At 46.9% G+C, this 11651-nt stretch overlaps 1 protein-coding gene across 4 annotated transcripts; it reads right to left on the bottom strand.

Moving 5' to 3' along the window:
• Positions 1 to 5885: 5885 nt before the first annotated feature.
• Positions 5886 to 11193, bottom strand: ctsa (cathepsin A). Of its 4 annotated transcripts, none has more exons than XM_037252559.1 (14): positions 11134 to 11193; positions 9249 to 9409; positions 9072 to 9183; positions 8846 to 8896; positions 8515 to 8601; positions 8253 to 8408; positions 7958 to 8134; positions 7797 to 7888; positions 7621 to 7699; positions 6882 to 7030; positions 6574 to 6649; positions 6403 to 6492; positions 6196 to 6297; positions 5886 to 6139 (listed from the first exon to the last, which is right to left on the bottom strand). In XM_037252559.1, the coding sequence occupies exons 2-14, from the start codon at positions 9407 to 9409 to the stop codon at positions 6056 to 6058; spliced, it is 1416 nt and encodes a 471-aa protein (XP_037108454.1). In that variant the 5' UTR covers positions 11134 to 11193; the 3' UTR covers positions 5886 to 6055. The 4 variants fall into 4 exon arrangements, with proteins under 4 accessions (XP_037108454.1, XP_037108453.1, XP_037108455.1 ...); XM_037252558.1 differs by having other exon boundaries at positions 9249 to 9413; positions 11134 to 11192; XM_037252560.1 differs by having other exon boundaries at positions 6882 to 7027; positions 9249 to 9413; positions 11134 to 11192.
• Between the last annotated feature and the right edge of the window lie 458 nt (positions 11194 to 11651).

Here is an 11651-nt window from a genome sequence, read left to right as displayed (position 1 = left end):
GAGCTCACACAAAGTGGACCTCACAAATACTGCTTAGTGATGATTGATGCATTTTCCAAATGGGTGGAAATAGTTCTATCTAAACGAGCAGATGCCTTAACAGTGGCAAAAGCCATCTGCAAAGCCATCATACCGACTCATGGCATCCCCCAAACCATTTCCAGTGACAATGGTCCACACTTTGTGAACCACGTTGTACAGAACATGGCTGTACACCTTGGGATAACATTAAAAAAACACTGCGCTTGGCATCCTGCGAGCGCTGGCCTGGTTGAACGAGCAAACTCCACTATCAAAAGCAGGTTGAAAAAATGCATGGAAACAACAGGCAGATCTTGGCCAGAGTGCCTAGACTTAGTGAAGCTCTATATGAGAATTACTCCCACTTCAGAAGGGCTAACACCTTTTGAAGTCGTCCATGGGAGACCATATAGACTACCTGTGTTCCCTGCAGATTTGCAAAAAGCAGATGAAGAACAGTCTTTGGCAGACTATATGATAAGGACGCTCAAACTGAAAGATGTGTCAAATGCAAATTTACTGCCGCCTGATCTTTCCTCCTCACAGGTCGACAACCCCATCAATCCAGGAGACTGGGTCTACATCAAGGTCATTAAAAGAAAGAACTGGGTCAGCCCACGGTGGGAGGGACCATTTCAAGTCTTGCTGACTACCCCCACCGCAGTGAAGATCGCTGAACGGCCCAGTTGGATTCACCTCAGCCGCTGCAAGTTGCAGAGAGTGCTGGACCCCTAATTCGGAGCGGTGGGGAAGGCTAACTTCAAAGGGGTCCTATCGTTTAGGGAGGGACGTCTCAATGTTGGTGAAGAAAACAACGATCCCCACTCCGCTAGGCGAGGGGATGTCCCGGTGTCTCTGCCATCCTAGTAGCAACGGGGCTCCATATGCCAGATGGATCCTCTGCTGCGTTGTGGTTGGAGCGTGCTATGGTCTATGGACTCATTTGAACAGACCAAGTGACAATGTAGACCGTGGAAAACGATGGTCACACGATGAGAACTTTGAGGACTGGTCATGGGACCCCAGAAACCCATACGAAACCAACACCGTCCGTACCGGTACGTCAAGTTCACTGTGAGAGCCCACACACAGGAGGGGTGTTATGTGTGTTCAAAACTCCCCCCTTCCTCCACGCAAGTTCACTTGGAGGCCAGGGCAATGAATGTCACTGAAGCGAAATGTATGGCATCCATGGGAGGAGTTGGATATCAACACCGTGCTGTCAAAGTGAGTGATGACGACCCTTCCCGCCCTGGACTTGCGGAAGGTGCCTGTGATCAGCTTTTCTGGACAAATCTCAATGTGACTGTTAAAGGACGAACATTGCCGCAAGTGGCCTACACGGAGAGACAAGCTGGAGTGAATTACACGTTACATCCAAGGTAACGAGACCCACAAATGCATTAACGACGACTGCTCTCCAGGAGGAAACTGGATGGGAGCTTTGGACATCGCCGCTGAGTGTCAGGATAGGAGAGCCATTTCAGTTGGGGAGGGCTCTCCGACTAACATGTCTGCACCATCGAACGGAACATACTTCATACAGAATGGCTGGTGGCTTTGTGGTCACAAGGTTTATCCGATGCTGCCCGCCAACTGGACAGGAGTGTGTGCACCAGTGTGGGTGACAGACCACACCTACAGGATACGACATCGTCAGCTGACGGCAGCACACAACTCTTCTGGACGTCAACGCAGGGCGGTTGCAACCTTTGACCCTCATGACCCTGTCTGGGGTGCGAATGTTCCAGACGACCATAAAATATGGTCCGTTGGAGACAAAGTCGTTCATGCGCTTTTTCCCTCGGTCGGAGTTGGAAAACATTCGCTCTTCATCGAAACACTGAACTATCGTTTTCAATCCTTTGTGAATCTCTCACTGCAAGTCAACGATGGACAAAATAGAGAGATTCAGGCTATTAGGCTGATGGTCTTGCAAAACAGGATGGTTCTGGACTTGTTGACGGCAGCACAAGGTGGTGTGTGCCACATCATTGGGACTTCCTGTTGCACATACATTCCGGGAGAAAATGACACACACATCTACGACGCCATGGCTTCACTGAAGAACTTACAGCAGGCCATGTCGAATGACAAAGTTCCACAACAGTGGGGTTTCTTTTCATGGCTATTCTCTGGCAACTGGTGGCAACTGCTGTTGAAAATTGTGTCTCCTGTGCTTGTTGTGCTGGTGTTGTTGTGCTTGTTTACGACCTGTGTTATCCCATGTTTGAAGTCTGCTGTGACGAGGGTTGTCTCTTCTACCGTAGCACAAGTACATATACAACTTCTTAGTCGTGACGGATGTGATGACCATAATGAAACGTGAATTGCGTAGGTGCTGTTATACTGAGCATGTTTTACAGAAACTTGATGATTTGATCATCGAAAATGCTTCGCAAGTGATGGATACAATGATGTACTGTTTCTGTGTTTTTCTTTTTCTTTTTTATTGATAGCGTTGTGGTCGCCTAAGGCAGAGGGACCGTGTGAGACTTTTCCTGCGATTTAACATCGGCCGGCAGGTTTTTAGATCACACACTAAGTTTGAACTGGAGTATTGAGGAAATACCTCATCTTCACTGGAAGTTATTGCTATCATTGTTTATTATTTTTACTATTCTTCTTTATATTTTCTTGCTTGTGTTTGTGGATCGGGTTGACATAATCATATGATAAAACAGGAGGGATATGTCAGGATTTTCCAAACTATCTTGATCGTATGATTATGTTGGAATGTATGTAACCAGTAATAAATAACCTAGCTAGATTAGTTTTATGCTTATGTTGGTGTGTAACCAGTAATAAATAACCTAGCTTGTCCCATCCTACACAATGTCGTAAAACATCCCCTGCTATGCTTTGACTAGAGGTCAAGGGTTTTCTCTTCCCTATCCAGTCCACTGTCACCCCCACCCTGTTTCTCTTAATAAAAATGCTCATGCAGGAGGCGAGAGTCAGACGTCATTCGATCATCGCTGTATGCACAGCGACGAATTGACTCTCCGCCTGCAGGTGCCCAAAAAGACTTAATTGTCTCCCATGTGGTTCTTGCAAAATAAGTTAGAGTGAGCACCACTCTAACAGACGCTCTCAATGGTGCCACGGTAAAATGTAGTCCTGACGGCCGGAGGAGCACTCGCTCGCCTGAGTTTCCGCAGGAAGTACAGGCGGCGCTGGGCCTTCTTCGCCAGTGATGCGGTGTTGGTGGACCAGGAGAGATCCTCACTGATGTGCACCCCCAGGAACCTGGTGCTGCTCACTCTCTCCACCACAGCACCGTCGATGGTCAGCGGCAGGTGTTGGGTGTGACCCTTCCGGAAGTCAACCACAATCTCCTTGGTCTTGTTGACATTCAACCTCCCATCTATCCAAGACTTGTACCTGTCCAGGACCAGGAAACGTGCAAGTAACATCTCTACAGACCCTTCTCACCCAGGTTGCAGTCTGTTTGAACTACTCCCCTCCGGACGGCGTTCTAGAGCTCTGTACGCCAAAACCAGCAGACACAGAGACAGCTTCTTCCCCCAGGCTGTTGCTCTGATGAACTCACACCACTCTTAGAGTCTCAGAGTCATTACTGTGCAATAACATCCTGCTCTCCACACCTTTTTTGAATTGTCTACACTGTTTGTACTATGTGTCCTCTCTGCATCCATTGCAGCCTGGTCATTCTGGAAGAGGGACCCTCCCATCTGTGGTCTCTTCTCAAGGTTTCTCATTTCCCCTAGCTGGAGTTTTGAGTTTTTCCTTGCCCTCTTGGGAGTTTAAGATCAGGGGATGCTTGAGAATATTTGCTATTTTTCACATGTCCTGAGTGTTGTTAGTCACCTAAATGTTGAACAGGGTCTGTGATCTACCGAAGTCAAATTCCTTGTTTGGCACGCTCAAACATGGAGAATAAAAACTCTTGAATCTTGAATCTTGAGAATAACTTAAGTGTGAAGGCCATCGCCTTCACACAATAATAATAAAGTGAATGGTGTAGAACAGGGGTGTCAAACTCATTTTTTTCGCGGGCCGCATTGTAGTCATAGCTTCTTTCGGAGGGCCATTATGACTGTCAACCCAAATAAATGTATGAGCACCTCATGTTATACACAGTAAAAGCTACAAAACAAACTGACAAATAACTATTTTTCAAATCAGACTAGTAAAAACTGGTCAAATATTTAAAAAAACAGATATTATTAAAAGTGAAGACAATTTGCAATTCTAGTAATGACACACGAATTTGATGCACAATTTGTCTTCGCGGGCCACATAAAATTATGTCGTATCTGGCCCCTGGGCCTTGAGTTTGACACCTGTGGTGTAGAATAACATACCGTCTTTTCCCATGTATAATGCGCAAAATTGAACTCATTTATTGTCCTAAAATCTGGGGTGCGCATTATACATGGGTACAACAATTTTTGAAGAAAATCTCCCTCGAAATAAAACTTGAAATCACCTTTCTTCTTGTTTGTTGTCAATCGCGCATCGCATTCAGCCATCCTGTCCAACACACTTAGTCAGTAAAATTCATAATTGACGACACATCGTTTGATGCGATGGTGCAATCCTTGATGGTGTGTTATTGTCAAATATTGTTTGTTTTTTAATCTCCATCGCAGACCGGATATCATACGGAGGCTGCCATGACAGTATGCGCAGAACGGATGCGCAAGACACGTCAGCTATATACTAAAGAGCGAGAGTTCAGTTCTAAACCTAAATGCGTATTACAGGTAATATTTTATTTCACAACACTTTGCCTTGTTCCTTTCGTCTCTGCTGTTCACTTCAAACACGCTCCATACAAACACAATGCTCTCGTATCAGACGCTTGCTCGATCACCTGCTCGTTTGCTGTCACAATGTACCCTACACAAATCCGAAACATTTGTTGCGGCTCCGAGTCACGACGAGGGGCAAGTTTTGGTTTCCAAGGGTGTTTTTATTCCTTTTCAACTTCTCTCCCATACAGAGCCGCCTTTTTCACATGTCCGCACGTCACTTTCCTCTCTTTTCATTTTTACCTAACTGATCGCGGTGGTGCCTTTCTGGGCAGTCGGAGAAATCAACGCCAACAAACAAAATACATCCAGCCTAGTTAAGAAATCACCAGAAAGATCACCATGACAATTGTGAACACACAGAAAGATAATAAATAACTGGAACATCACTCAAATATTGGTGATCCCGTTGAGAGTCTCACATATTTCTTCGCTATCGAGTTTGCTACCGCATGCGCAGTGATACTGACCGGCAGAATAACCTCCGGTTGTTCCCAAAGATGATCTTTTTTCTGAAATAATTTTACGTTTACGGACTTAAGTAAGAGTCAAAATTTGGGTGCGTATTATACATGGATACAGGCTTTTTTCCAGCATCGACTTGCCATTTTTAGGGTGCGTATTATACATGGGGGCGTATTATACATGGAAAATTACGGTATGTGTGAAAGTCATCGCCTTCACACAATAACGGAGGAAAACCGGAGGATTTACTTCCTCCATAAACAAAAAATTAACGCGGCGGTGAATTGACTTAGTCATGTTTTGACTTCTATTACTATCACTTGAGCATTTTCATTTTTGTCTTGCAAAAATTAGAGTTGCGAGTGCACTACGAAGCCCCATCACGAGAAGGCAAAAGCCATCGGTTCCTTTCTAGCACTAACACTTTCCTTGACATCACGCCTGTTTGCCAAGCGGCAGGACACCACAGAAAAGCAAGTTAGGACAATATATTTGACAGCACAGTTGTGACAATTATCACCATTGGACAATTAATGAACAAGGTTGATTTTCGTTTTCATCACATCGAGAAATACTTTCATTTAAATCAAAGTTTGAAACATTTGTCAAAAATTCCAACGGTCGCACTTAAGATGAAGCTTTTATTTGTGATTTCCCTTTGAAGTAAAAACAACAACAACAATCAGCAGCAGGAACCCAAGTCTTGGGATCAGGTGGGCAGTGCGAGTCACCATGGTAACAGGCAGCCAATCACACAGCATAGCTCAGTACCATGGGAACGAGGCTGATGCTCAGAAAGGTTGCTTGTTGACGAATCTGGAGAAGACAGCAAACGCTGCCACAGGTTTGTCCGTCGGCACCATGTGACCCGAACCCTGCGGGGGTAGAGTTTATGGTTGGGCCGACGGGCGCGAAAGGCAACGTCATTTACCTTGACAGTGAGGAAGGCCAAGTTGTTGAACTCTTTGACGAAGCCGCCCACCTGACGACCGTCCTCATCCTCGTACAGCCACGGGCGCCGGCTCACCTGCACCTGTGTGCGAGCGAGAGGCTCCCAATTAGCGTCACATTCATGCGAATGTCCTTCCTTGCACATTCGTCTGACGACCGTGGGTCGTTTTTGCTCGAGTCCACTAACCTCCTGGTTCAAGGACTCCACGAACCACTCGTCGCCCATGAAGTTACAAGCCATGTCCACATCGCCATTGTACACCAGCACGCGGTACTTCTACACACATGCACACACGCAGAACTTCTGTTGAGGAATATCAACGTCAAGCGGAATGCAGTGAGCACGCCGTCGTCGTACCAGCGCTGCCAGAAGCTTGAGGTATTGCTTGCTGACGTCCAGATACAGCCGGCCATAGTTGAGGTACACCTCGGAACTGTCAAAGACAGAAGTGTGAACGTTTAGCCTGGGGATTATTGCGGATGGGCGATGCATATTGCAGTGTGTGGGGGGGTGTACTCTGAAGAAACATTCACACGTGCGTGCCGGGCTAAAACCTTTGAATTGTTTTGAGGATTGAAATCGGACGTTTTTGTCTTGCAACATGACATTTTTAGCCTCATCTGTCCCAAGGTGGCCGCTTAGCGTTCCAAGAACATCAGTGTCACCTGCAGATGGTCCAGTCGGGCGCATTGGGGCTGATGTGCAGGGCGCGTCGCACATGCGGGTCGTTGAGGAAGCGAGTAGCGGGTGTGGAGTTGGTGCAGTGTGGCTCCAGGTGCACGCGTGTCTTGCCGGACGCCAGGCCTCGCAGCTTCTGAAATGGAGCAAATGTGTTGGTGGGAGAGTTGTGTGAAGAAAACTTGAATGTCTTCCACTTGGTTCTGATCTCTCCATATGCTGCACCTCCCCGTTAGAGGCCAGCAACAGATGCCTTTTGTTGGAATTGATTGTTTTGTGCTAGCTCTTCTTTTATTGTTTTCCTAGGTGACTTCTTTACTCGTTTGTTTATTCTGGTGATATTAGAAAAATTCAAAGCCTTTGTGACAACAATTCAAGAATACACAGACTTTTCTGGAGAAATTTCCACGTGATGCGGAAGAAAATAGAAAGCCGAGCTCTCCAGTTTGTCTCGCAAGTGCAGAGAACTCAAGCTCAAACGCATGAGAGAGCGGCCAAAGACATTGACGCTTTGAATGTGCACCAGGGGGCCGCAAAGGAGTCGATGCGACTACGGCACGACACTGATGGCGAACAGGCTCCAATTTCACCCAATAGCCACACAAAAAGTCATCAAATGAGGCTACCGTGACACTTTGAAGTGGTCTCGCTGTACAAGTTGAAGCAAGAGGACTCTCGGAAGAATTACATTTCATTCACTGTGATTTTAATCTCAGTCTAAAATACCTTCTTCCACATCTGCGTCCACTCGAGATGGATGAAGACGTTGCCCAGGTCCCGCACCACCAGCTCGCCTCGCTCCGCACTGAAAAGAGGCAAGAGGCCGATCAGGAACGGCAGATGCAATCAGAGGCGCCGATGCTGACATTGAGCGGAGCAAGCCGGGTCGGCGGCCATCTGACCTGAACCTGTGGGCAGCGCCCCCCGGACAAGGCGCGTAGAGGTTGTACATGTTGAGCCCCGAGCCGTAGATGATGTCCTGAACCTCAACCAGCTGTGAGCAAAGCAAAGAGGCGTCACGCCAGCCGCGGCGTCTTGGCCGGACCTTTGCGGCCGGACTCACGGCAGCCGAGCAGTTGACGTCGGGATTTTGATGGAAGTCGCATCTGCCTCGGCGGCAGCACCACGCCTGCAGGCGGCTCCACAGATGGCTTCCCAGCAGGCCGTGGTAGTACGCAAAGTACACCAGCGAGTTGTCGTTCAGCTTGTAGCTTGACATCCCATTGCCCACCGCCATGCCCTGGTGTGCACCGGCAAAAGGGTGGTGAAGTTCCGCTTGCACTTCCAAGAGCCATCTGTCTTCAGACAAGCTTTCCCAGGTGCTGAAAGCAGAGCCCGTCAATCGGCGGCGACCTCACCTGAAGGTTGAGAGCAGCGTCCTCCATGACTCTCTCGGCCAACGTGGGCACGTAAATGCCGCCGTAGCTTTCTCCCATCAGGAAAAGCGGGTTGGTGCTCAGCTCGGGGAAAAGACGGAAGAACTCTTTCAGCGCCAAGTAGTTGAGAATGGACACCTGAGACAGGCAGAACCGGAAAAACGACAGCCATCAGCAAGTCGCCAGGACCGGCGGGAGGCGTGCAGGCGGCCTGTGGTGAGCACCCCCCCACACACACACACACCTCCGTGTCATTGGTGGCGTAGGTGCCATTATCAGAGTAGGAGAAGCCCACCCCCGCCGGAGACTCCAGGTACAGCATGTTGGCGATCTGAAAGCAACAACACAACAAAATCGACAGATTCCGGATTTGTCTTTATCTTTGTCTTAAGCTGAATTGTGGTCATGGGTAGAAAAAACCAAAACAGTCGGCAAAGCCAGCCAAATTAAAAAGCGCTAAATAGATCGGAGGGGGAGCGACGTGTAAAGAAAGGATGACAATTGTAAAGTTTTCTGGAGATGGACTAGGGAGGACGCAAACCAAGCCGAGCCAGACGTGCAAGAAGGGTCGTGACCTTGTTCCAGGATTGTGTGTTTTCTCTCAGCGTGGCGCCGTCATCCTCCACCTACACAACAAGCCGCAGGACGTCCATGTTACACGTCAGAAGGGTCAGAAACAGCCCGTTCAAATATCACGGAGCATCTGGCTCCAGTCTATCACATCACTCAAGACGACAAGATTGCTTGCTCAAGCGACGGCCGGCACGTGGAAACATTCCCAAGTTAAAATTGGCCACCTACCAGGAAGGGTCCGTGCTCCGTCAGCAACCCGTCCAGCGAGCTGCAGCCGGGACCGCCGTTGAGCCAAAGCACGACCGGGTCGGACGCCGGAGAGTTCTGAGACTCGACGAACCTGCCGGAAGAAAGTCGGCGGCTGAGCATGCGGCGTGCCTACCCTCGTCGTGCGCGTGCGCTCACCAGTAGTGCAGATGCTTGCCGCCCGCCACACTGAGGTAACCCGAGAAGTGCCGGAAGCCCGGCTGCTTGGGAAGCCCGGGAAGGTTGACTACCTCATCGTGGGTCGGCGCTGCTTCGCTCATCCTCGCCAACAGCAAGTACAACAGCACCACTGCCGCCATCTGACAGGAAGTGACATCATTAGACCACACTTGCGCTCAATCCATGTCGACCCGCAACCATGAATCAACAAGTAACCAATGATCCAATTCATTGAGGATTATTTTTTATCACAGCTGAATTGTTTCGATACTTTTTTTAATTTGAAACTGCTCTGAAGTGCAGCTTCTGAACAGTAAATATCCAAATATTGGCCTTTCTTTGGAAACCAATGAGCAACATTTTTCGACATGTTACGGAACAAACCGGTAAATATTATGAAACCAGCCATTTCATTTTGAAAAACAAAATGGCAGGTTTCAGGAAAGATTTGTCAATTTAAATTACATCACACAATTTTCTGTAATTACTTCACTGATTGGTATCACATTTAATTGAACATTTATTCCTTAAAGATAAGAAAAGTGTGTGAAGGTCTTCTTGAGTGACCGAAGTGGCTTAGACTTTTGTCTTGCACTCGATGTCACGCATGTTACTTGCACTGAAGCCCCAAAGCCACAAGTCGGTTCGGGCACAATTTGAAGGAAAGCAAGTTCTTAGATTGAAGGCTTGATGACGCTTCGTTGAGCCACATATTCCAGCTCGTTTGAAGCCCATTCTTCTACTCATCGTTGAAGAGCTCAAGAAACACTTCGGAAAATATGCACGAGATTGGGACCTGTGACTTGCACAAAATGAGCGCAGCCAGCCTCCTCAACATTGAGCTTTTGTTTGTTTCTTCAAACACATTCGAAGTCGTTACGTGACATCAGGAGCCCTACAATCATTGGAAGTTTTGAAGTCATTGCGTGTTTGGGCTTGTGACATCACGTCATTTAGAAGCTTCTCTGCTTGTTTGCCGGCAAAAGGAGCTAGCCACAACTCCCACAGAACAATTATCTTGTGACGAGCACGAGAAATGTGGCCCAAGAAGCAAGCTTTTTTTAACCGCTTTATTTGTAATACTACATAGTCACAACATTTTTTTCAATTCTTGAGGTTTTTTTATACTTCCTTTTGGCTTTAATTGCTTTTAAGTGTGTACAGGTAATTCATTTGAGCAGGGATTTTAGTATAACACATTCCTCTCACTTCCCAGCAGTGTGAGCGACCCAAAGCCACCCTTTGGTGGCTGTGCTGCGTGTGAGGGGATTCTGCAAAAAGAGGGTTTTTGTGCTACAAGTTTTACTGTTTATGCTGAATCTTTTTTTCTGCCATTTTGAGTAAAGTGTACACTAGCTACAGTGATCAATTATGTCATTCTATCCCAGTCGGATGACTCGTTCAAACTTTGTGACCATTTCTCACTCACTCAATAAACTGTGCCCTGAGAGTACAGTTTGTGCCCTTACGAATAACTTACCCCACAATCTCATTTGAACTTTACCCTAAACAAGAATGACAACAGTAACAATACGAAAGTTCAATAAACATCCAATGGGGAGAAGAGGGGGCACCAACATTGCCTAGGTTTGCAGTCTCATTTACGGTACTCAGCGTGTGTTGATGTTCTTTGCATGTACTTGGACGTGCAGGTTGTCTTCTATATTTTAAAGCATCTGAGTTTGTTTCAAAGAAACACGGATGCAGTGGTTGCCAACGGATTGGCTAAGTGCTTCATTACCTCAGTGCAAAATCAGAGAATTTTAGCAGTCACAATCAAATGCCTTCGCTACGTGTCACCGGGTAAATACGTTTGTAATCGTGTCATGTCCTTCTTAACATCATGAAACAAGTGCCGTCTTACCTTCTTCTGTTGCTTCTGCTCCTGCTTCCGGGTCACATGACCGCCCGACCACACGCGCGTGACTGGATTCTTTTTAGGGGGTGTGATTTGGCGATGACCAAACTTTCCCATTTGAGTTGATGTACAGTTTCTTTCATTGTCTTGTTACTTTCCTTTCTTTAGTTTGCCTACTTTGTTGTTTTGAATGCAGTATGCATGTATCATTTGAAAGTGTTCCTCACCATTCATGTTTGGTACTGCCTGTAAAAATCTATGCAACTCATGGGACTTCACAGGATTTTGTTTCGTATTGTCTATTTTATTGTTGGTGTGTATTTTGTTAGATAAACAATCTATGAAATATATACACAAAACGGAATATTTGTATCAACCTCACTAAAATTCAGGTATCCAGATAATTGTTGATGTTTCACGGACATATAGCACAGTGGTATTGTGGGAGATAAGTATAGCTGTTTCTGGTACTTTTGTGTAATCTTCATTCTTGCATTTCCTGCTCTTCACAGTCATTCAAGTTT

This window comes from Syngnathus acus, chromosome 5, assembly GCF_901709675.1.
Source record: "Syngnathus acus chromosome 5, fSynAcu1.2, whole genome shotgun sequence".
Lineage (NCBI taxonomy): Eukaryota > Metazoa > Chordata > Actinopteri > Syngnathiformes > Syngnathidae > Syngnathus > Syngnathus acus.
Note: the sequence above shows the minus strand (reverse complement) of the source record. Positions and strands in the feature narration are given on the sequence as shown.